Raw genomic sequence first — 26,558 nt, 5'->3', positions numbered from 1 at the left:
AAGAATATTACACTTCTATATCACTGTTGAACTCATAACATACTAAAGATCCAAGTAAAAATCCAAGGAGAGCCAGCCAGCCAGACAGACAGACTGGCAGAAAGTCAGTCAGGACATTGAGGAAGTATTTGAAGCTGTACGAGGGGGCTTTGTCGTAACCCTCCCCCAGACAGTGAGCCAGTCAGCCAGACATAAACAGACTCACGTTGAGGGAGTGTTTAAAGCTGTAGGACGGGGCTTTCTCGTAACCTTCCCCATTCTCCTCCCGTCTCTTACAGAAGAGCAGGGCTTTTTCATGCAGGAACAGGTGTCTCTGCATGGGCTTGAAGCGGGCCAGGTCCTTGACCTTAGCGTGACCTTTCTTGTGTTCCGTCCACACGCTGAAGGACCCCTGCATCAGCAGCCTGCCCAACTCCGTCAGGCTCCCCTGGGGATCAATAAATTAACACAACCATTCAATCACAAGTAGGAAAGATAACTGAGCGCTGTCTGTGGTACAGAAGATGTTACACGGTTGGGTACATTTTTCCTCTCCACCCTAAAGCACGAGGAGAATAGGGGTGTCGTGGTTAGCTGACCTCATATCCTGTGATGGCGATGAGGTGCATGGAGTCGTTGACGGCCTTCAGGATCCCCAGGATGGAGGACAGCGCCTCCTGCAGGTCCTCTGAACCCTCACAGCCCTTACTGTACTTCAGTAACTCCTTCAGTATCAGCTGGTATTTGGTTATCCTCTGGACTGGCTTGAGGAGGTACGAGTCCAACCCCAGTTTGTGTTCCAACTTTCTCTGGCACTCCTTTGTAAAAACAAACAATCACACATCAATACATGTTTTTTTGTGTGTTTTTTTTTACAAGCTTACAGTATACTGAGCTTGAGGATCCTATCCAAGATACACTGAGGGCCCTGAAAGAAAGGTGAAAGGTTACCTGGAAGAAGGCGCAGTCGGAGCACTGTCTCCACAAGCTCTCGGAGCGAGGTTTGTTCTGACAGTACTTCTCATAGATCTGCAGGTCGCCCATTCTCTCCAGGAAACAGCGTCCCACCAGCTCAGGGACGTCTGTGTAGGTCTCCAGCTCCCTGAGGAATGTCCTGAGGAGAGACACAGACAGACAGAGGGATACAGGTTAGTACTACCGAGGTTGGGAAGCAGTGGGGGAGGTAATGTTAACCAAATGAAATATTGTTGAAATTGGTCCCTATTAAAGGTCGACCGATTATGATTTTTCAACACAGATACCGATTATTGGAGGACCAAAAAATCCGATGCCGATTAATTGGCCGATTTTTACATTTTTTATTTGTAATAATGACAATTACAACAATACTGAATGAACACTTATTTTAACTTAATATAATGCATCAATAAAATAAATTTAGCCTCAAGTAAATAATGAAACATGTTCAATTTGGTTTAAATAATGCAAAAACAAAGTGTTGGAGAAGAAAGTAAAAGAGCAATATGTGCTATGTAAGAAAGCTAACATTTCAGTTCATTGCTCAGAACAAGAGAACATATGAAAGCTGGTGGTTCCTTTTAACATGAGTCTTCAATATTCCCAGGTAAGAAGTTTTTGTAGTTATTATAGGAATTATAGGACTATTTCCCTCTATACCATTTATATTTCATTAACCTTTGACTATTAGATGTTCTTAGTATTGCCAGTGTAACAGTATAGCTTCTGTCCCTCTCCTCGCTCCTCCCTGGGCTCGAACCAGCAACACAACGACAACAGCCACCCTTGAAGCAACGTTTGAAACGCTATTAGGGTGCGCTAACTAGCTAGCCATTTCACTTCGGTTACACCAGTCTCATCTCGGGAGTTGATGGGCTTGAAGTCATAAACAGCACAATGCTTGACGCACAACGAAGAGCTGCTGGCAAAACGCATGAAAGTGCTGTTTGAATGAATGTTTACGCGCCTGCTTCTGCCTACCACCGCTCAGTCAGAAACTTAGATACTTGTATGATCAGTCAGATTATATGCAATGCAGGACACGCTAGATAATATCTAGTAATATCATCAACCTTGTGTAGTTAACTAGTGATTATGATCGATTGTTTTTTATGAGATAAATTTAATGCTAGCTAGCAACTTACCTTGGCTTACTGCATTCGCGTAACAGGCAAGTCTCCTTGTGGAGTACAACGAGAGAGAGGCAGGTTGTTACTGCGTTGGACTAGTTAACTGTAAGGTTGCATGATTGGATCCCCCGAGCTGAAAAGGTGAAAATCTGTCGTTCTGCCCCTGAACGAGGCAGTTAACCCACCGTTCCTAGGCCGTCATTGAAAATAAGAATGTGTTCTTAACTGACTTGCCTAGTTAAATAAAGGTATACAAAAAATAAAAAGAACGTATTTTTATTTTAAATACCGATTTCCGATTGTTATGAAAACTTGAAATCGGCCCTAATTAATCGGCCATTCCGATTAATCGGCCAACCTCTAGTCCCTATAAATCAATATGGTTGAATGAATGTGCCTCTTCTGTAACAGCTGTTTACAATGACAGGACATTGCTCAGTAAACATTATGTAACATGGGTGCTGTAGTGGAGTAAAAGTCACCTCTTGTGGAACTGGTAGATCTCTGGCATGTTGCCAAACAGGACATCCTTCCTGTTGAGCAGCGCACTGGGGAGGAGGTGAGCCATGGCTGGGTTGTCCATCTCTGCAGCATAACCCTGGAAAAACAACACATACTAAAATGTTAACACAGGACAATCTGAAAATGCACATCTATGATAAGACAACTTTCAACAAAAACACATAAATATATATATATGTATATATATATATATATATATATATATTTATTTATATATATATATATATATATAAATAAATAAAACTACACTTAGGACAGTAAGTGATGTAGTGGCGACCTCTAGTGGTCAGAAGTGCAGTACACACACCTGCAGTACACAGAGTAGCTCCTCTACATACGCCCTCTCAGTCTCCAACAGCTCGTTCATTACATGTCTGTAGGAACAGAACAACATTCTATTTAACATCAACATATTGTATTATTATTAGAGGTCGACCAATTATGATTTTTCAAAGCCGATACCGATACCGATTATTGGAGGACCAAAAAAAAAAGCCGATACCGATTAATTGACCGATTTTTATATATATATTTGTAATAATGACAATTACAACAATACTGAATGAACACTTTTAACTTAATATAATACATCAATAAAATCAATTTAGTCTCAAATAAATAATGAGACATGTTCAATTTGGTTTAAATAATGCAAAAACAACGTTTTGGAGAAGAAAGTAAAAGTGCAATATGTGCCATGTAAAAAGCTAACGTTTAAGTTCCTTGCTCAGAACATGAGCATATATGAAAGCTGGTGGTTCCTTTTAACATGAGTCTTCAATATTCCCAGTTAAGAATTTTTAGGTTGTAGTTATTATAGGAATTATAGGACTATTTCTCTCTATACATTTGTATTTCATATACCTTTGACTATTGAATGTTCTAATAGGCACTATAGTATTGCCAGCCTAATCTCGGGAGTTGATAGGCTTGAAGTCATAAACAGCGCAATGCTTGAAGCACAGAGAAGAGCTGCTGGCAAATGCAGGAAAGTGCTGTTTGAATGAATGCTTACGAGCCTGCTGCTGCCTAACAGGTAGTCAGCCTGCTATAGTCTCCTCGTCGAGTGCAAAGTAATCGGCCATAATCGGTGTCCAAAAATGCCGATTACAGATTGTTATTAAAACTTGAAATCGGCCCTAATTAATCCATCGGCCCATTCCGATTAATCGGTCAACCTCTAAATATTATTTTGATAAACTATACAGAGTATGAAATATCTATCTTTCTAACCATCTCTTTTCAATTGTGTTTCACAAGAGGATTAATTGATATTGTTATTTTTTTAACATATTTTTTACCCCCTTTTTCTCCCCAATTTCGATCTGGTCTCATCGCTGTAACTCCCCAACGGGCTCAGGAGAGGCGAAGGTCGAGTCATGCGTCTCCCGAAACATGACCCGCCAAAGCTTCGTAACACCTGCCCGCTTAACCCGGAAGCCAGCTGCACCAATGTGTTGGAGGAAACACTGTACAACTGACGACCGAAGTCAGCCTGCAGGCGCCCGGCCCGCCACGAGCCGCTTTAGGTCGATGATCCAAGTAAAGCCCCCCCCGGCCAAACCCTCCCCTAACGACAATGGTCCAATTGTGCGCCGCCCTATGGGGACTCCCAGTCATGGCCGGTTGTGACACAGCCTGGGATCGATCCTGGGTCTGTAGTGACGCTTCAAGCACTGTGACGCAGTGCCTTAGACCGCTGCACCAATCAGGAGGCCTTTCATTGATTTATTTTAAGGCATTTCAGGCTATAGTATGACATCATTGACCTTTGACCCCTGACCCTACCGTCGGAGCACAGCCAGGTTCTCCTCCTCCTCAGACAGAGAGCCGTGTCTGCTGCCGCCGTTCTGCACCTGGACCTCCACTATTCTGCAGTGTTCTACGTTCAAGATGTTGTCCTCTGCATTCCTCGTCTCTTGACTCCTGTGAGCTACAAGAAACAGAAAAACGGAATAAGAAATACTCATCTGAACTTCAAACAACCAACAAAAATGTAATTTCAATCAATCAATGATATAGTCGGGGAATGAGATATTGTTTAAGGCGCAGTTCTTACATGCCACTAGATGGCAATGAATGGATCAGAAACAGGAGGCTGCTGCTGACCTGCAAAACAACTCATCAAAATGTAAAACTGACCCTTACCTCAACCTCAACCAAACCCTTACCCCTACCCTAACCCAATTTGAACCTATTCTGAAATAAAATATTAGGAGTGTCCATATAGCCTTTTCCATCAGAACCAGAGAGACAGGGGAGGGAAGGGTAGAGTCAGAACCAGAGAGACAGGGGAGGGAAGGGTAGAACCAGAACCAGAGAGACAGGGGAGGGAAGGGTAGAACCAGAGAGACAGGGGAGGGAAGGGTAGAGTCAGAACCAGAGAGACAGGGGAGGGAAGGGTAGAGTCAGAACCAGAGAGACAGGGGAGGGAAGGGTAGAGTCAGAACCAGAGAGACAGGGGAGGGAATGGCAGAGTCAGAACCAGAGAGACAGGGGAGGGAAGGGTAGAGTCAGAACCAGAGAGACAGGGGAGGGAAGGGTAGAGTCAGAGAGACAGGGGAGGGAAGGGTAGAGTCAGAGAGACAGGGGAGGGAAGGGTAGAGTCAGAGAGACAGGGAGGGAAGGGTAGAGTCAGAACCAGAGAGACAGGGGAGGGAAGGGTAGAGTCAGAACCAGAGAGACAGGGGAGGGAAGGGTAGAGTCAGAACCAGAGAGACAGGGGAAGGAAGGGTAGAGTCAGAACCAGAGAGACAGGGGAGGGAAGGGTAGAGTCAGAGAGACAGGGGAGGTAAGAGTAGAGTCAGAACCAGAGAGACAGGGGAGGGAAGGGTAGGGTAGAGTCAGAGAGACAGGGGAGGGAAGGGTAGAGTCAGAGAGACAGGGGAGGGAAGGGTAGAGTCAGAGAGACAGGGAGGGAAGGGTAGAGTCAGAACCAGAGAGACATGGGAGGGAAGGGTAGAGTCAGAGAGACAGGGGAGGGTAGGGTAGAGTCAGAACCAGAGAGACAGGGGAGGGAAGCGTAGAGTCAGAACCAGAGAGACAGGGAGGGAAGGGTAGAGTCAGAACCAGAGAGACAGGGGAGGGAAGGGTAGAGTCAGAACCAGAGAGACAGGGGAGGGAAGGGTAGAGTCAGAACCAGAGAGACAGGGGAGGGAAGGGTAGAGTCAGAACCAGAGAGATAGGGAGGTTAGGGTAGAGTCAGAACCAGAGAGACGGGAGGGAAGGGTAGAGTCAGAGAGACAGGGGAGGTAAGAGTAGAGTCAGAACCAGAGAGACAGGGGAGGGAAGGGTAGGGTAGAGTCAGAGAGACAGGGGAGGGAAGGGTAGAGTCAGAGAGACAGGGGAGGGAAGGGTAGGGTAGAGTCAGAGAGACAGGGGAGGGAAGGGTAGAGTCAGAGAGACAGGGAGGGAAGGGTAGAGTCAGAGAGACAGGGAGGGAAGGGTAGAGTCAGAGAGACAGGGAGGGAAGGGTAGAGTCAGAACCAGAGAGACATGGGAGGGAAGGGTAGAGTCAGAGAGAGACAGGGGAGGGAAGGGTAGAGTCAGAACCAGAGAGACAGGGGAGGAAGGGTAGAGTCAGAACCAGAGAGACAGGGAGGGAAGGGTAGAGTCAGAACCAGAGAGACAGGGGAGGGAAGGGTAGAGTAAAACAGGGAGGGAAGAGTTCAGAACCAGAGAGACAGGGGAGGGAAGGGTAGAGTCAGAACCAGAGAGACAGGGGAGGGAAGGGTAGAGTCAGAACCAGAGAGACAGGGGAGGGAAGGGTAGAGTCAGAGAGACAGGGGAGGGAAGAGTAGAGTCAGAACCAGAGAGACGGGTAGGGAAAGGTAGAGTCAGAACCAGAGAGACAGGGAGGGAAGGGTAGAGTCAGAACCAGAGAGACAGGGGAGGGAAGGGTAAAGTCAGAACCAGAGAGACAGGGGAGGGAAGGGTAGAGTCAGAGAGACAGGGGAGGGAAGAGTAGAGTCAGAACCAGAGAGACGGGTAGGGAAAGGTAGAGTCAGAACCAGAGAGACACAGAGGGAAAGGTAGAGTCAGATAGTGACGACCAGTGTGACATGTGGCGCAGAGTGTGGTACTCACCAGGAGGGGACATGGGGAACTTGATGATGGCTTCAGGCCTGGGAGCCACTGGTTGGACGGGCCGTGTCTGTTTGGCTGCCAGCTTCTTCAGACTGACCCTCCTCTTCTCAAACATCTCCTGCATGGACACCTGCTTTTGAAACACCTTCTCTACCTGCTCCTGTTAACACACACAGAGGGGAGGGAGGGTTCGATAGACATTTTGAGGGCGTAGCTCAATAGTCAAAAACGTCTTCCTCTCCTCGTCTCTATTCAATCATTTGATTATATTTGGGGCCAGGAGTTTTTCCTGACCACGTGGAGAGGGGAGGGAAAAACCTGGAAAAATATCTCAACCTCCTGGTCACGTCTCGTGTTCAAAACAACTGGCCCACCAAATACAATGTTTTCTCATGTAATGTATATCTGGTGCCTCTATGGGGCGCCTCCTACCCTGAGCTCTGGATTGAGGATGGAGTCATAGTCCCTCCAGATGGCGTTGAGGTCGGTGATCTGGTGTTGGGCGGCCGTGTCCAGGTACTTCTCCAGCTCCTGCAGTGCGGCCTCCGCCCCGTCCTGAGACTGACATCTATCTACAGGCTGGGAGGCAAGGAGGTAGATCCCTTCCTCACACCACCTCGATGCCTAGGGAGGGGAGGGAGGGAGGGAGGGAGGGAGGGAGGGAGGGAGGGAGGGAGGGAGGGAGGGAGGGAGGGGGGAGGGAGGGAGGGAGGGGGAGGGAGGGAGGGAGGGGTGTTCATTATACCACAGGTCAGAGGGAGAATGAATCCTTGACTGGCTGAACTCAAACCCTAACTCTTATACCTTGACACTTGTCATCCATCAGAATGATTCCATCAGTTCTCACCTACTAGAGGGCTACATTGACCAATCACCCGGTTACTGATTCCCATCTAAACCAGGGGTTGCCAGTGTTTCCATGACCCTACTTCTCCCCTCCAGCCCTCACCTTCTCCAGACAGTGGTGCAGCTCCATGGCCCTCAGGAGGAGGACCTTCTTTGTCTTGAGGAAGGAGGTGACCTCATCACACACGGCCCTCAGCTCACTGCACTTAGGCAGGATGGAGTCCTCAGCATAGTGAGCACTCTCAATCAGCCCATCCCCCTCAGCGGCCAGGGACAGAGCCCAGTCCAACACATCCTGGAGAGAGAGAGACACAGGCAGGTGAGAACACACACGACTACTATACAATAAAACAAAAGAAATATGAACAAAGCAATCATAATGGAAAGCCATTAAATCCATGTTACTTCCTAGTTGCCTCTGGAATAAGGACCGATGCATAACAGCCAACTCCTCATTTTACACAACTCATTTTACAGTCTGTAAAGATTTCACTGTGGATGTTCTGGGCCTTATTGCAGGCATTGTGGTTTCAGTTCATGTCCATATATGTGATGGGAATGTAGAACGAGGGAGTAGGCTGTTTCTGTGGTGCAGAACCAGAAGTAACACCATCCACTCTACCTCCCCCACAACCCTCTCCTCCCCCTACGCTCTCCCCTCCCCACTGCTGCTCTGCAATGGTCTGGGCCATCGAGGGCGACAAGCTCTCTTTCCACACACACACACACACACACACACACACACACACACACACACACACACACACACACACACACACACACACCATGTTTTCTAGTCACATAGGGACACAACAGTACTGTATGTGTGAACCAACCAATAGAGGTATGAGTCTCATCTGTAAAGTCAATACTGTCATTGAGATGAATGGGGTCTATAATGAACTGGGGTACAACTAGAGCGGAAACAGGATACGACCCATGTCAGCTGGTGGAATCTCATCATTCAAGTTTCTACATTCATTTCACTCATCGTGTTTTGGATCTGTTAGACAAGTTGATGAGCTATGGGGAGGATGGTGTGTGCTATTGGGATGAAGTGTGTGTGTGTGTCTTACGCAGGCTTTCTCCTCCTGGCTGTTGAGTTCTCGTAGGATGTGTTCTGCATGGGCGGGACTGATGCCAACCTCCGAGAACGCCTCTACCCGCTCTGACACCACATCCAGCTGGGCACGCACCTGAACACCCATAGTGAGGGACAGGTAGAGTCAGAAGACAGACAGACAGACAGACAGACAGACAGACAGACAGACAGACAGACAGACAGACAGACAGACAGACAGACAGACAGACAGACAGACAGACAGACAGACAGACAGACAGACAGACAGACAGACAGACAGACAGACAGACAGACAGACAGACAGACAGACAGACAGACAGACAGACAGACAGACAGACAGACAGACAGACAGACAGACAGACAGACAGACAGACAGACAGACAGACAGACAGACAGACAGACAGACAGACAGACAGACAGACAGACAGACAGACAGACAGACAGACAGACAGACAGACAGACAGACAGACAGACAGACAGACAGACAGACAGACAGACAGACAGACAGACAGACAGACAGACAGACAGACAGACAGCCAGACAGACAGACAGACAGACAGACAGACAGACAGACAGACAGACAGACAGACAGACAGACAGACAGACAGACAGACAGACAGACAGACAGACAGACAGACAGACAGACAGACAGACAGACAGACAGACAGACAGACAGACAGACAGACAGACAGACAGACAGACAGACAGACAGACAGACAGACAGACAGACAGACAGACAGACAGACAGACAGACAGACAGACAGACAGACAGACAGACAGACAGACAGACAGACAGACAGACAGACAGACAGACAGACAGACAGACAGACAGACAGACAGACAGACAGACAGACAGACAGACAGACAGACAGACAGACAGACAGACAGACAGACAGACAGACAGACAGACAGACAGACAGACAGACAGACAGACAGACAGACAGACAGACAGACAGACAGACAGACAGACAGACAGACAGACAGACAGACAGACAGACAGACAGACAGACAGACAGACAGACAGACAGACAGACAGACACAGACAGACAGACAGACAGACAGACAGACAGACAGACAGACAGACAGACAGACAGACAGACAGACAGACAGACAGACAGACAGACAGACAGACAGACAGACAGACAGACAGACAGACAGACAGACAGACAGACAGACAGACAGACAGACAGACAGACAGACAGACAGACAGACAGACAGACAGACAGACAGACAGACAGACAGACAGACAGACAGACAGACAGACAGACAGACAGACAGACAGACAGACAGACAGACAGACAGAGACCGGGATTACATCTCCCATGATGCTCTTGTGTCCCTGTTCCCCTCACCTCACGGAAGTAGTATTCAAAATGGCGGAGCTGCAGACACTGTTCCAGCTTGGTCTGGTGTCTCTCCCAGAAATCATCAAACGCTGTCTCTGTCTCATCCAGCTGGCCCAGCAGTCTACACACGGATGGAGGAAGAACGGTAGACGAATGAATGAAGGGAGGGAGGGAGGGGAGGGAGGGAGGGAGGGAGGGAGGGAGGAGGGAGGGAGAAATGAAAGGGGAATGAAGGGATGGAGAGGAGAACCTGAGTCCATAGTAATGGTATTTCAGCTTGGATCTCAAAGTAACACTAAGTGAAACCAGAAGTACCTATTAATTGAAACGAAGCAAAGTCCTGTGTTTAATCAAATCCCTTACATAACCTACTCCTCCAAGAGCAGAGCACTTTACAGTATAATCAACATAATGTTTTGGGTTATGAAACACTGCAGTTCTCTTTCCATTGTTCTCACAATTCTGCTCAGCAGCTGTGAGTGCTGCCACTATGCATCCTATCCCCGTACTCCCAAAATACACCAGAATGGCACGGGGGCAGATTTCACTGCAGCGCGGCAGAACACAGCCTAGAAGGTTCAGGGTCATGGTGGGAGATGAGAGAGTAGAGTTCTAGGTAACTTCTAGCAAGACACACACCACCATTGTTACTAGAGAACATGAATGTTGACTGTTTCATAACCAGTTGGACCTCAGGATCTCTCTGTCTTCTTTCCTATCTCTGTTGTTCCTACTGTACCCTGTCCCTTTCTCAACCTATTTCATTAGCATTAAAGGGACAGTTCACCCTAAAATGTATATGCCGCCAAACTTTCCTATTCATTTAGGATTGAGGCATACATACAGATTTAGTATGAGCTAAACAACACAACTGTAGTGGCTTCCTTTTCGCTTTTCCACAGCCACTGCCCAAGCCTGAAGCGGGGTTGTTTGGTACGCATACAGTCCACACTCAAGGTTTCCAAACGGCCAAACATTCAATGATATCCAGAGATATGGCGCAACAAAAATGTTTATTCTTCTTATATCTAACAAAGAAATTATTCTCCAATCAACTTAAAGCATAGATGACTTGATATGGAAAATACATAATATGACCTGTCTGTATGTCTGTATGGTCAAAAAACTATACCGCTCCCGCATCTAGCAAGGACTCCCTCATCCGAAGGCCCAACTTCCTGCCTTTATCCTAACACACTTACCACAGTACAATGAATGGGCAAGAGGGGGGGCCAAAAACGGAGTTACACTAACAACAAATAAATATATCTCAATCAGGTAAATATAAATCATAAAGGTATGAACCTAATATTTCCTCATGTACATTAATATTTAATATATTTACACAAATGTACATTTAGCTCGGTATGTTCAGTCTTTTATACAAATATGTCCAAATCGGCTCTAACAACAACTTTAGACCACTTCTGAGGTATGAGAGTAACTCTAAGCCTGACCCTTGACCCCTGTCCCCTCTGACCTCTGCACGGTGGCCAGGTTTTCCAGCTCGTCCTGGTTCATTGTATAGTCGGGTTCTCTCTGCAGGGGCTCGTTGATGCTCTCCAGGAGCCGGCCCCCCTGGCCCAGGGCCACACACAGGTCCTCCTGGGAGAGAGACAGGACATGGACACATCAGTTAGAGGGATCTACCATTGGACAGTACAGAGTATACAGTCTCAGCTACGGCCAAAGTCTGTTCTTCAGTATATCTTTCCCCTGAGAAACACAAACATCAGGAACCAATCAGGAACTGAATGTTTAATCGCGCCTTGAACTTCAAATGAAACAACCTCAACACGATCACTTAAAACATGGAGTTTTTGATAATAGTCTGTATATTAATGACTTGGTCCCTCCGTGCCTTTACCTTCATCTGTCCCTTCTTCTCGGTGTGTGTGGCCAGCAGGTTGGACGTGGCCTGGGCGTCGTTGGGTAGCTCGGTCTCGGCCAGCTCCGTCCCAAACGACTGCAGGGTCTGAGCCGTGGTCTTCACCATCAGAGCAAAGGCCTCGATAGCCTGAGGACCGGACAAACACAACCCAATTGTGTCATCACTGGTTATAAACACACACACATCCTATTGAGATGGGGCGAACTAATGGGACAGTTTAGAATGAGTTCAGTTCAGTGAGCAGATATCAAGTTAGGATTGGGCCCTATGTAGTCTGTCAGGGGTCTGGTGAGAAGGGTATGGTAGTAGGGTACTCACGGTGCGGTGTGAGATCCAGGTATCATGTTGGGATTGGGCCCTATGTAGTCTGTCAGGGGTCTGGTGGGAAGGGTATGGTAGTAGGGTACTCACGGTGCGGTGTGAGATCCAGGTATCATGTTCTGTCAGGGGTCTGGTGAGAAGGGTATGGTAGTAGGGTACCAGGTTGGGGGATTGGGCCTATGTAGTCTGTCAGGGGTCTGGTGGGAAGGGTATGGTAGTAGGGTACTCACGGTGCGGTGTGAGATCCAGGTATCATGTTGGGATTGGGCCCTATGTAGTCTGTCAGGGGTCTGGTGGGAAGGGTATGGTAGTAGGGTACTCACGGTGCGGTGTGAGATCCAGGTATCATGTTGGGATTGGGCCCTATGTAGTCTGTCAGGGGTCTGGTGGGTATGGTAGTAGGGTACTCACGGTGCGGTGTCAGGGGTCTGGTGGGAAGGGTATGGTAGGGGTACTCACGGTGCGGTGTGAGATCCAGGTATCATGTTGGGATTGGGCCCTATGTAGTCTGTCAGGGGTCTGGTGAGAAGGGTATGGTAGTAGGGTACACAGTGCGGTGTGAGATCCAGGTATCATGTTGGGATTGGGCCCTATGTAGTCTGTCAGGGGTCTGGTGGGAAGGGTATGGTAGTAGGGTACTCACAGTGCGGTGTGAGATCCAGGTATCATGTTGGGATTGGGCCCTATGTAGTCTGTCAGGGGTCTGGTGAGAAGGGTATGGTAGTAGGGTACTCACGGTGCGGTGTGAGATCCAGGTATCATGGCAGTAATCCTGGGTTCCTCCCAGCTCCTGGGGCAGCTGAGTCCGGTCGATGTAGGCATGGAGCTCAGTCACAGAGCTCAGCATCACCACCTGAGACACAGGGAGGAGAGTCAACACACATTAACCGACATATGAGACGCATACAAAGGTCCACTAACGTCCTCACATCAGACGTGCACATGCATATAAAAAAAACATACCGGCACCTTCATCTTGAACTCATCCCTGTTGAACTTGAAGAAGATGTCGGAGAGCGTCCGCTGGAATAAGGTGGAGGGCCGCAAGACCAGAACCAGCTGTAAATGCACTGGGAATGAGCCCTGTGGAACACACACATTCATTACTTTGTGTTGTTGTTGTTGGGGGATAAACCTTCAGAGGTCTTATGGACTTGAATGGAATTCATTGATGCAAATTAAATGAACATACACACACATGCCTTACTGGAAAGAGTGGTAAAATCAGGGTAGTGATTCATCTTGGTAAGTGAATCCAGTGTCCTTGCGTTTTAGGTTGTTGTCCTGCTGTAAGGTGAATTTTTCTCTCAAGTGTCTGATGGAACGCAGACTGAATCCGGTTTTCCTCTAGGATTTTGCCTGTGCTTAGCTCTATTCAGTTTATTTTTATCCTACACAACTCCCTAGTCCTTGCCAATAACATGATGCAGCCACCACCATGGTTGAAAATATGAACAGTGGTAGTCAGTGTTGTGTTGGATTTTCCCCAAACATAACACTTTGTATTCAGGACATATCGTTAATTTCTTTGCCACATTTTTAGCAGTTTTACTTTAGTACCTTAATGCAAACAGGATGCATGTTTTGGAATATTTATATTCTGTACAGGCTTCCTTCTTTTCACTCTGTCATTTAGGTTAGTATTGTGGAGTAAGTACAATGCTGTTGATCCATCCTCAGTTTCCTCCCATCACAGCCATTAAACTCTGTAACTGTTTTAAAAAGTCATCATTGGCCTCATGGTGAAATCCCTGAGCGGTTTCCTTCCTCTCCGGCAACTGTGTTAGTGACTGGGTGTATTGATACACCATCCAAAGTGTAATTAATAACTTCACCATGCTCAAAGGGATATTCAATGTCTGCTTTGTCCATTTTTGCCTATCTACCAATAGGTGCCCTTCTTTGCGAGGCGTTGGAAAACCTCCATGATCTTTGTTGTTGAATCTGTGTTGGAACTACACTGCACGACTGAGGGACCTTACAGAAAATGTTATGTGTGGGGGTACAGAGATGAGGTAGTCATTTAAAAATCATGTTAAACACTTATTACACTTAACACTTATTATTATTATTATTATTACACACAGAGTGAATCCATGCAACTTATTATGTGACTTATTACGCACATTTTTACTCCTGAACTTATTTAGCCTTGCCGTAGCAAAGGGGTTGAATACTTACTGACTCGAGCCATTTTAGCTTTTCATTTTTTCATTAAGTTGCAAATATTTCTAAAACAATATTCCATTTTGACATTATGGGGTATTGTGTGTAGGCCAGGGACACAACATATAAATGTAATCCATTTTAAACTCAGGCTGTAACACAACAACATGCGGAGAAAGTTGAGAAGTGTGAACACTTTCTGAAGGCCCTGTAAGCCAGATGGTTAGTGGCTTGTTGTAACAGGAGTTGTGAATTACTCTGCTCTACAGGGGTGGTCTTCAATCGATACCGCATGACTAGTTAGAGTAGGACAACCTTCCACAGCCTCAGGCACACAAACAACACTACCCGCTGTAGAACCTACACCCCCACAGTGATGCAGCATCACCACACTCTACTGCTGCTGGCTACAGCTGACATATATAGCAGGCTGAATGGGCATAACACTGATCCCTGGAGGAGTGGAGGGGGGGGAAGGATAGCGCTTCAACCAACAGGTGCAGCCAAAAATATCCACTACATGTTATAAAACAGGTTAATCTCTCGCTTGTTTTAGAATATAGGTACTTTTATTGAATTCTTTGGGTTGAAAATACTGAGAAGAGAGTTCGTCAGAAAACCCAGAATCCACACGGCAACTGACAGCAGCCTGAATATAGCATATTGTCTGAACCAGAGCCACACACACACACACACACACACCCACCCACCCACCCACCCACCCACCTACCTATGTATTTACTTGGACAGTGAAGCTAAAAATGCATTTGCAGTTTATTTTGGTGGTGTTTGTAGGCATAAAATTACACCCCCCCCCCAAAAAATAAATGCTAACCTCCCCTGCTATTGGTAATGGTGAGTGGTAAGCATGTTTTGGTGGCATGATCTCATTAACGTAGAAGTGTTCAGAAACATATTCTATTCTTATTTACAGTAAAAGTGACCAAAAAAGGACAATAGGTTATTTACCATTAATTTCTATTGGGCACAACAATCTGAAACACAGACAAAACAAACTGCATCCAAGTTTACTGAGCCTCAACCTTGATGTAGTCATTGTGTGCCAGGAATATGGGACCAAATACTACATTTAACTAAATCCAAATACTTATGACACCTTCAAATTGGGGATTTAATTTCTAAACAGTAAAACAGATACAGAGTCTTCAGAAAGTATTCAAACCCCTTGACTTATTCCACATGTTGTTTTGTTACAGACAGAATTTTTCTCACCCCAAATCCAGATACAAGATGTAATCGCCGTCAAAAAGTTATTCTACAAAGTATTCACTCAGGGGTGTGAATATTTCTGTAAATTAGATACTTCTGTATTTCATTTTCAAGAAATGTGGGGTATTACTGCTTCCCAGAGACTAGCCCACTACATCCACACACAGCTGCTTACCAACCCTGCAAGACCACGTTGCCATGGAAACTGCACTCCTTGGGAGAAAGAGATCAGGTTCCACATAGCGACGTTTTCCACGTCTTTCACACAGCCAGTCTATTTTTTATTAATGAATTGCATCTAGTAAATAAAGGACTGCTATTTCTCACTGAAAAAAAAACATGTCAATGACCAGGTTTCGAACCTGGAGCTCAAGACTGCTTTAGCCCACTGAGCTATAGACCTAGGCATTTGCTCAGGGAGCTAACACGTGTCTTCAGGTGTCAGGCAAGGACACTCAAATCTGAATGTATTACTGAACTACCACCGCAAAATCAATGAAGAGATCCTGAGAGATAAAACGTGTTAATCTTCATTACCTCACTCTCATTATTTATCTCCTAATCAATGATCCAGCGCACGGTCACACTGTCTGTCCTGCACATGACACTCAAACAAATGACTTGATCTGTTTGGGACTGATGGCTGTATGGGACTGGAGCAAGCCTGCTGTGATTGGAGCTTGACTGTTATTAGGCTCCTCCTCTAAGTAGATTTTATCCTTACTTGCATATAATATGACCCTTTCCTATCACAGTAACCCATCAATATTTTTGGAGAGCTTGGAGTTTACTGACACTAAAATCATAAAAGCACTTTAACAGCGGGCGGGTGAACGTTAAAAACCATTTAATGAGAACATGGAAGGAGGGGCTGCTTCTTGACCTTCAAACTGTGATTTCCATAACAATACCATTCCATGTAGTCTGACTCTGGTGTAGCCAATGAAAGCTCATGTTAAACCCAGCTACACAGTATATAATATACTGTCGGAAGTAATAATGGAACACTCTCTCCCCCATCACACCCAGCTGAGTAGCCTGACAAAACTCTCTCCCCATCACATCCAGCTGAGTAGCCTGACAAAACTATCTCTCCCCATCACACCCAGCTGAGTGGCCTGACACCACTACAACCTCTCCCCATCACACCCAGCTGAGTAGCCGGACACCACTACTATCTCTCCCCATCACACCCAGCTGAGTAGCCGGACACCACTACTATCTCTCCCCATCACACCCAGCTGAGTAGCCTGACACCACTACTATCTCTCCCCATCACACCCAGCTGAGTAGCCTGACACCACTACTATCTCTCCCCATCACACCCAGCTGAGTAGCCTGACACCACTACTATCTCTCCCCATCACACCCAGCTGAGTGGCCTGACACCACTACTATCTCTCCCCATGCTGCTCATCTCCCTAGCAGGTACCATCTCACCCCCCTCCTCCTCTCCAGTCCAGCCCCTCTACTTCCCCTTGCCTCCCTCCTCTCCACAGCCCAGCCCCACTCCCTCCCCCTGCACGCCCCCCCCTCCTCCCCATAGCCCAGCCCCTCTACTTCCCCCCTGCCTCCCTCCTCCTCCTCTCCATAACCCAGCCCCTCTACTTCCCCCTGCCTCCCTCCTCTCCATAGCTCAGCCCCTCTACTTCCCCCTGCCTCCCTCCATAGCCCAGCCCCTCTACACCCCCACCTCCCTCCTCCTCTCCATAGCCCAGCCCCTCTACTCCCCCTGCCTCCCTCCTCCTCTCCATAGCCCAGCCCCTCTACTCTCCCCCTGCCTCCCTCCTCCTCCTCTCCATAGCCCAGCCCCTCTACCCCTCCCTCCCTCCTCCTCCTCTCCATAGCCCAGCCCCTCTACCCCTGCCTCCTTCCTCCTCCTCTCCATAGCCCAGCCCCTCTACCCCCTCGCCTCCCTCCTCCTCTCCATAGCCCAGACCCTCTACCCCCCCCCCTGCCTCCCTCCTCCTCCTCTCCATAGCCCAGCCCCTCTACCCCCCCTGCCTCCCTCCTCCTCTCCATAGCCCAGCCCCTCTACCCCTCCCCTGCCTCCTCCTCCTCTCCATAGCCCAGCCCCTCTACCCCCCCTAGCCTCCCTCCTCCTCTCCATAGCCCAGCCCCTCTACCCCCCCTGCCTCCTCCTCTCCATAGCACAGCCCCTCTACCCCTGCCTCCCACCTCCTCCTCCTCTCCATAGCCCAGCCCCTCTACCCCCCTGCTTCAGTACCATGCAGTGCAGTGCCTAGGGGTGAGTAATGACACTAACCCTCTGCTCCTCACACTGCAGGCCCACCGGGACACAGTCACAAATCATACTGGTAATCACAATCACAATCAAAATCACAGACACTTCATGCTTGAGGGTGTGAGTGGGTGAGAATGTATGTGTGTGTGCCTTTGCCCTTGGACCCACCACAGTGATACTGTACTCTACTAATCAGCAGCTTTCCCCAGCCTGTTTACACACTACTATCACTGTAGGAAAATCAATGAACACACCCACACTTAACAGAGGCTTACAGAGGATGACTGTCCTACCTCAGCAATGTTAACAGCTCAACACCAGCCTCCTCCCCTCCCTTGTCACATGGACATATCCAATGGGCTGGAATGGGCCGTTATGGCTGGAACAGTCCATTATTATTGGGGGGCTGACAGGCCCATATAAGGAGAATGATGGAGACATTATGGTTTGCTGATGGGAGATGGGTGAGCTAAAAGGTTAACATTAGTCAATGTTATATTTATAGAAAAGTAATATTTATGTTTTGTTTCTCTGTTTCATAACTCTGCATTTATTACCAACATTATGAAGATCACAGATGTGAAGCCTGTATCAAGTTATTATGATGGTGATTCCTGGAACTGTGGGAGAAATTATATACATGATTTTGGTAACACAAGAGAAAGATACACTTATGGGTTCATTTCCTGTTCTGGTAAAATGCATTGTCTATTGTATAGGACAGGAAGCAGAGAAAGGCCATGGGAGTATGGGACAGCTGGAAACACTAAAAATGCAGACACATAGACGCCTAGACCAGCTGGACATACAAAGATCAGAGGGATAGACAAAGGAGGGGTTCAGCCAAATGACCTACTGATGGATTACAGACATCAATCACATCACAGGGGAGACACATAAGTCTGTTTGATCTTAGACAACCATATGAAGAGAAGGTGACCAGGACAGCTGGACACACTAAAAACTAGAGATAAAAAGACACACATACAAAAGGGACACATAGAGTTAATTACAGGGTCTAAACACAGGCCACAGGAAAGGGGGATGTATATTATCTTTAGGTCAAAGCAAGGGTCTTGTCATCATTATAATCTGACGGAAAGCAGATGTGGGCGTTACTGGGCTGAACAAGCAGGATTGGGATGTAACTGTATTTGCATTGGGGGATGAACTGATGATGTATGTGTGGGTATAAAATGAAGAGTGAGAGCTCTGAAAAAGTGTGTGTGTTCCGCGGACCGCTCCGGCTAATGATACTGTTGTTTTAAAAGTCTATATTGATTTTCACAAAGTTCTTGGTTGTGTCATATTTGAACCGATTTGCCACTACAGACTTGGCGAGCTTTGCCAGGAGAGTCAGGGACTGAAAAACGTTCTTGGCTGGCAGCGGGATCTTTGGACGATCTGGGCAAACAAGGGTGGCCACCCAGCTATTAGAAGGTAAGACAACAGTGAAATGTTTGCGTAGATCGCTTCAGAGATCCTGCCTCAGCAAGAGGAAAGTCAAGTAGGTCTCTCTCTCAAATTTCCTAAAAATTATAGAAACGAAATAACTTTTTGAAATTCAATGAGTTTGCATGCATGTGTGTAAGCTTGGGAATTGTATAATGAATGTGCATGCATGTTTAGTGAATAAGTAAGCGGGGGCTGTGAACTTCGCTGGTGTCGGGTGCTCGGGCGGAGGGCGCGGGCCCTCCTGTGACAGAGTATGAAGTTGAAGAGGGATGCTTTTGACTTTTGGGCCAGGAGGGATCCTCTATCAGCTTAATACATTTACAGAGTGATCCCTATCATAGTTTAAATACTATTAGGTAGAGGGAACAAAGGTAAGGGACATCAAAATAAAATAAGCGATTGCGGTAAGAATAATAGAAAGGTGTCGAAACAAGTAATAGAAATAATTAAAGAAGCATTACCCGGATAGTATAAAACGGATGCGAAGTAGGAAGAAATAACTTAAAAATATACAGATAGACTAAAATATACTGGTTCAAATAAATCTAGGCGGTCTAGAATAAAGTGAGAAGTCTAGAACACATATTAAAAATATCACGAGCCCCTTAAACAAAATAGGAAGCTGAAATTTAAAAAATAGCCTCAGGAATTAAACAGTAAAATAGGCTAAGAGAGAAAATAGCATGCGGATAAATAAAGACATAAGAAAGTGCATTATATTATAAATAAGCTGAATTAGAAGGAAAATTATATGAAATAGGATTTAATACACTGAATAAAGTTAAAGTAATAGTATAAGCAAAGATAAAAACACAGTGATATTTGAGGTGCTGTACTAGAATAAGACATTAAGGCTTCTGTAGAATTCAGTAATACAGTTGTAGACATTATAGAATAGGTTTTAATAGGAGGTATTAAGTGATGTGACCAATAAATTATTATTTGAGAAAGTAGGGTAGATCTACCTTGGAAAATAGTCAATAAAGTGTATGATGCGATGGGAGTGTTTAGGGAAAATAAATAGTGTCATGGAAACAAACGGACTGTTTCTCCCTGGAATATAGAGATAGCGAAATGTAATAAAGCCATAGAGACGCTGAAAGATGCGCACGTTAATTCTGCCAATTCAATTTGGATATGAAGGAGCAAACCGTATAATGTAGGGCAACATTACCCGGTAAACAGGATAAATAAAATAATGAATTGGAACAATCACATAAAACCATAACAAGAAGCTTAACTTAACATTCCATCATCAGAAATACATTACGACGGGGGACAGATATGATTCTGCTTGCCCTTGCAAACGTGCGAGTGCTTTACAAAGCTATAGAAAATATCTGAGCGTAAGAAGTTGTAGATCAGGGCTAACTAACGTGGGGGAACTTGAGTGTAAGATGACACTGGAATGCGGTAGCACCCTTTTCAAAAGAACAGCGGCTGATCGTTCTAAGGTTAGTACGAATGGAATTTTCACCAAGCGGTGTATAGTCTCTGATTGATCAAAAAGTGGTTCATAGAGAGTACAGTTTATATGTGATGAAATACGTACTAGATCACGTTTTACCTAGTTTCTGGTGGGGTGCCGATGTAATTTACAAATAGCCTCACTTGGGAGTTGGTTTGCATTAAATGGCGGTTTCAGTGGTGATAAAATGCGTGGAGAAGTTGTTATTGGCGTCAAAATGCGGAGAATAAACGTATAGGAACGATTGCAGACGTGGTGAAGGTGGTTGGAAGAAGAGCAAATTGTAGTGTATGGGTGTTTTCAATTTCTAAGAGTAGGATACAGATGGCCAAGCAGGGAGGAATTGTGCGTTCTGTGCATGGCTGGAGCTTCTGTCACATGCTTGGGAAAAGTGAGGGGATTTTAGTATGTGTGGTACTGTTGGCTTGCTGATTTAGAGGGTGGCATTGTGAATGTTAACGAAATGTACATTTCTTTTCCAGAGAAATTTTTTCAATGTTTTTTTTTTTTCAGTTTCAGATTGGGTATGCAGAAGGATGGAAATGTTTGTGGTTAAGTTGTTTCTAAAGAAAGAAGAGTGAAAACATTATAATGGTGTCAAATGCCCTGAACCCTAAGAATTTCCTGTGAAGACTGATCAACTTCACTGAAATTGTTGGAACAGGTGGGATTTAATTATAAAATGATTGAGCAATACCAGTCTCTATTCAAAGTGTACCATTACTTTGAAATTCCATTATTTCCTTGGGAAAAGGATGAAGAGTTGTAATCTTGAATTGACTAGTTATTCAAATAGGTTTATTTTTATTTAACATTACATTTACATTTACATTTAAGTCATTTAGCAGACGCTCTTATCCAGAGCGACTTGGGGTTATAGGAGAAAATATCAGTTCCCTGGGGTTATGGTCTTTGGGTAAATACAAAATGTGCTTTGTTCTTTCTGCATATAAAATCTAAAAATATGTTAACAAGGGATAACAGTTACTTCAAATAGTTTATTGAGGTAGGATTCTCTACAAGGGTTATGTTGATAACTACATAATCTGTAGCTCATCTGAGAGATTGCCAGTGGAATAAGGGAGTTATCATGGAATGTGATTATCACCACAACAAGTGTGTGTGGAACTCAAACCCACCCTACTGGCTGAATAGTGAAGGGCAACTGTGTCTGATGACCTGTGAACTGTATCTGGAATGATAGGTGCTGGGAGAAGAAAGACTAAAGGGGATTGGGGTAATGACCTTTTATTACCAGGCTACTCATGACAGAAAAACAGAGGCAAACGGGCGCATGATAAAATAGATATTACTGGTACAAAAAGTTTTTAGTATAATGTTAATTATTAAAGGGATGATGTATTAAATTGAGTAGGTCAAATTTGAGTTAAAGTAAACACTAAGGACTGTTATCCTGAATATTGGATTGGACAATTTATAAACAACATTTAGTTATGTTTTGAATATAGGAAAACTCTGGAAACTAATCCTGAGACAGGTTGATTGACAAAACTTGCAGAATATTAGATTATTTTATTTTACAATATCATTGTAATTGGAGTGATACATTGGAATGACATAAGTAATTGAATAAAAAGTATAGTCTGTTGTGTGATAACACCCAAGGATGAAGAAGACATTACAAATAGTGGTAATTTATTGCAAATATGCAGTTATTATAATTTACTTTAATATTTTCTTGTTTGGTCAATTTATTTTTGTTTTGAGGAAAATAAGAGTCTGAGGGGATACTGATATAGATTGACTAAAAATGATTTGAGAATGTTTAAGTATGTATCAAACTATGGAAGGAAATTAGGAGTAGTGACTTATGTGTTATGGGTTAGAAAAACTGTAACTACATTGGGGGTTCATATGAAGGTTATGATAACAATGTAGAAACAATGTATATTGATAGACAAGATAATTCACAGAACAGGAAGGACAGTTTGTCTTGTAAAAATATAGGGACAATTCTAAAAGTAGATATAACATTACACATACCTAGATTATGGTAAAAGTAATAAGTAGTGGCATTTTGAAGAAGCTTAGGACTTAGTTTTGTTAGGATTGGATATTCTTTCAACTGGAAGACACTTGATTGATTACATGTTATTCTTACAGCAGTTGCTGTAGGGACCATAATTTGGATATCATTATGAATATTTTTGTGGCAAGAGGCCAGGTATTTGAGACAGAATGTTTACATAGGGCTGTTATTTAAGAAAGTCTGTTGTCAGGAAATAACCCATGTGTTAGTATGAATGTTCCCAGGAAAAGAGCGCACATAAGACGCCAGATGGAAGGGCATGGGCTGAATTCTGGAGACTGAGTGTACGTCAAGATACACCGGGCTGGGGATATACTTCTTACAGCACCTGCAGTGGTAAAGATCGTCATGTCTCTCTTTGATGGGTGCATATGTTTCACAAGAAGTAAGGTCCAGCTGAATAATGGGTGAGCTTGAAAACACCATGAAAGAGGACGTGAAACAAAACAAGAGAGAGAGAGAGAGAGACTAGATTCCACTGTAGACATACTGGGTTGAGTTTGGGGGGTTATTTGTTTTATTTGATAATGTATCATGTGAATAAGGATAGATGTTAGGGTAGTTGTACTCTAAACCACATGTTGAAGGCTCGATGTGGAAGCCCATTCAGTGTTGAATTACTTCAAGAAGAAATTATGTTGATTAAGGTTATGCACATGCTTATCAGTTGAAATAGAGCAGATGGGGAACTAAGTAAAAAATGACATGATTTGGGAACACCTCTCAGAACCTGCGGCCGAAGGGGAAGACTGGATAAAAGCACGAGGAAGCTAATTAGGGCCTCCATTTTTGTGGAGTCCAGCAGAAAAGTATCCTGGAGGCATAGAGTCAGGTGAAGAGAGAGTGGGAATTGTCATGGTCTCAGATTTAAGTATTCATGAATACAGTCATGCATAACACATAACATTGTCAATACTGTTATGTTTTGTCTTTTGTTTTCCAAGTCTTCTGTTTAGGAAACCAGATGGAGAAGGGTTTGCCAGCTTCAGCTGGAATGTCAGTTTGTGTGATGAGTGATGGAAGTAAGAGAATGTATGGTGTAATCGTAGAACAGAGGCCATAAGTCTTTAAGTATGAATGCCCCACAGAAAGAAGGCAGAAACCTGAACCAGGACGAGAGGTTCCACATCAGATAATCCAAGGGGACCAGAAGGACCTCTCCCAGTGATACCAGGAGATCCAGTCTACGTTCGAGTATTCCGAAGGAAGTGGGATCAGCCGAGGGGGGAAAGACCCTACGAGGTGGCAACAGCCACAAACACGGCCGTCCAAGTGAAAGGAAGCAAGACGTGGTATCATCTAAACCACTGTACCCGAGTCCCGACGGAGAGAAGGACACAACCATACAGAGATGGGGACACAGAGGATGCTGATTCACCAGGCGGGAGCCCGGAGGGAGCAGGAGTAGCGGAATCGATCAAAGCGCCGGGGAGGAATCAAGAAAATGGCAGACCAGATACAACGAGTGCATCAGCTAACACACTCAGAAGAAGCATCAGGGGGAAAATAGACTGAAAAGAAAAGAGACAAATAACCAAAGTTTCCTCCAGTTTCCTTTCAGCCCTTACCTGATCTCCATAATGAACCATTGGACTTAGGACCACGAAAGAACAGTGACAATGACAGAGTAAGAGCAACTGAGGACAATACGAAGATGATGCACGCACTCACAATCAAGATAAATGATAAAAGCAGGAAGAGAAGAGAGGAACCTGTCGAACGAGGTAAAAAGACAGGACCTGTTGACAGGTTTAAATTTCATGTTCCCCCACAACTTCTAACAGAACCAGGGGAACAGAGGACAGTTTCGGTATGGAAGAGGGAACCCGCACCAGGGGGGCCACTCTGTGGATGGACGCATCATATAACAAAGGGAGAAGTTATTTGGGACCCCAAAGGATGTGACCTGACACTAACCAAATATGTGGAAGGTTGGGAGTTTATCATGAACAAGATAACACCAGCAGAAGGTGAAGAATTTGAAATTGAAATAGCAAGAACAGGACTGAGTGAAGGAAACAGTTACGAATATGTTAAATTGGGTCCTACGCCAGCACCTGAACAAAAACAGCTGGTGACAACCAAAGTAATGACAACAATGTTGGCGGCTGCTGTGACGACCACAGCAACTACCACTAAGATGGCATCAACTGCTCTTACCAAGCAGACCACGGTAATCACAAAGACACCTGACACATCAGAGCCAAAAGGATTCTTTAATGAGATTTGGATTTTTTTTTTTCAAACTCAAATGACCTACCTCATGACAAGAACATTGCCAAGATGACAGATATAGATGTATCAGACTCAGATTCGTTCAATGACACCACACAGGAAGAAGAGGTGAAAAACAAAATGGTACTAATGGGCTAAGTATACAGCAAACAAGCACAGAATGGACAATTGTATATTGTGTAGTAAATCACCTTTGTCTGATCTTTTGACAGTACCTGAACCTGCATCATTTGAAGAAATGTGTTAAATGTAAAATGTTCAATATTCAGAGAAAATACTACATTCCTTTGTGTGACATAGAATGTAGGATTGCTCGAGGGAGAACTAGAGGCAGGACTGTGTTGAACAACAATGGGTTGGGTGACAAGGATTGTGCTGTCTATAACATTTGAACTGAATTAAATGGACATTTGTTAGATGGAAACACTGTGATTAAAGGTAAATATGAATGTTTTTACAGCCACAACACCGAAGGGATTAATGTAGGAAACACCACTGTAGAATGTGATACTATTTGGGTGCTAGAGACTGCAGGGGTTCGTAGAAAAATAAAGATAAAGGGTTGGTGACGAATAGAAAAGGATTGTGTGGTAAAATAACTCAGGTTGCGCCATCTCTTATTATGCTAAACAATCAAGACAGAAGTATTGCGGATAGTTTCTGGATGTGTGGGAATAACAAACTGTTGAATGTACTGCCAGATGGATGGACGGGTCTTTGTACCTTAGTTAGAGCAATTCAACAGGTAACCATTATTAAATCACCCCATGATGACTATGTTAACTCTAGAGTTAAGAGGGCGTATGAGAAAGACACTAAGGTATACCTTGATGCAATTGGACAGCCTAGAGGGGTACCTCGGGAGTTCAAGGCAAGAGATGAAGTTAAATCTGGATTTGAATCTATATTTTTGTGGATAACACCAAATAAGAGCTTCGAGTGGATTAATTATATATACTATAACCAACAGAGATTCATTAACTATACTGACTCGGCTCTAACGGCGTTGGGGAACAGGTACAGGTACAGGTACAGGTACAGGCTACCAGTAAAATGTCTTGGCAAAATAGACAGGCTCTCAATTGGCTTTTGGCAGAGAAGGGTGGAGTTTGTGTTATGTTCGGGGATGATTGCTGCACCTTTATTCCCAATAACACTGCGCCTAATGGATCCTTTGCAATCGCTATGGCTAAACTTAAAGGGTTACGAGCAGAGGTTAAGGCAAATGCTGGGGTTGACTCATGTTTGGGATTGGTTGATTTAGCATTGGGGAAATGGGGAGCTCTGGTTGCTAGGATGGCCATTATGCTGGGCGGGGGTTATTGGCTCTGGGTATTGTATTTTGTTGTGTTTTACCCTGGGTGAAATCACTTGTGATCCAGACAACGGTTAAACAGATGTTTGTAAGTAGAGCTGACCCTCCGGTGATAGTTAATCCTGTGCCGGGTAGCCCAGGCCACTATACTGATGTAAATGGACAGTTATGCAATGCGGTTGGTGGACCCCTTGACTGCCCCTTTGGTAATCCA

The 26,558-nt window shown here is 45.0% G+C and overlaps 1 protein-coding gene across 6 annotated transcripts in view; it reads right to left on the bottom strand.

The window, feature by feature from the left end:
- The window catches only part of LOC118363201 (guanine nucleotide exchange factor DBS-like), a 46,910-nt gene that overhangs the window by 6,676 nt on the left and 13,676 nt on the right, over positions 1-26,558 (bottom strand). For 5 of the 6 annotated variants that reach the window (XM_052517702.1, XM_052517704.1, XM_052517705.1 and 2 more), the window contains 15 exons: positions 13,144-13,263; positions 12,917-13,033; positions 11,836-11,985; positions 11,449-11,573; positions 9,975-10,089; positions 8,618-8,737; positions 7,645-7,836; positions 7,128-7,319; positions 6,696-6,855; positions 4,398-4,542; positions 2,917-2,983; positions 2,570-2,685; positions 931-1,093; positions 579-797; positions 206-427 (listed from right to left, as the gene is read on the bottom strand). In XM_052517702.1, coding sequence (XP_052373662.1) covers positions 206-427; positions 579-797; positions 931-1,093; positions 2,570-2,685; positions 2,917-2,983; positions 4,398-4,542; positions 6,696-6,855; positions 7,128-7,319; positions 7,645-7,836; positions 8,618-8,737; positions 9,975-10,089; positions 11,449-11,573; positions 11,836-11,985; positions 12,917-13,033; positions 13,144-13,263 — 2,223 coding nt within the window. The remainder of the gene's footprint in view (positions 1-205; positions 428-578; positions 798-930; positions 1,094-2,569; positions 2,686-2,916; positions 2,984-4,397; positions 4,543-6,695; positions 6,856-7,127; positions 7,320-7,644; positions 7,837-8,617; positions 8,738-9,974; positions 10,090-11,448; positions 11,574-11,835; positions 11,986-12,916; positions 13,034-13,143; positions 13,264-26,558) is intronic. The other variant, XM_052517703.1, reaches the window with a different exon arrangement.

The sequence above is a fragment of the Oncorhynchus keta genome, unplaced genomic scaffold (genome assembly GCF_023373465.1).
Source record: "Oncorhynchus keta strain PuntledgeMale-10-30-2019 unplaced genomic scaffold, Oket_V2 Un_scaffold_938_pilon_pilon, whole genome shotgun sequence".
In the NCBI taxonomy this organism is placed as follows: Eukaryota; Metazoa; Chordata; class Actinopteri; order Salmoniformes; family Salmonidae; genus Oncorhynchus; species Oncorhynchus keta.
The sequence above is the reverse complement of the archived record's forward strand: the minus strand, read 5'-3'. Positions and strand labels throughout refer to the sequence as shown.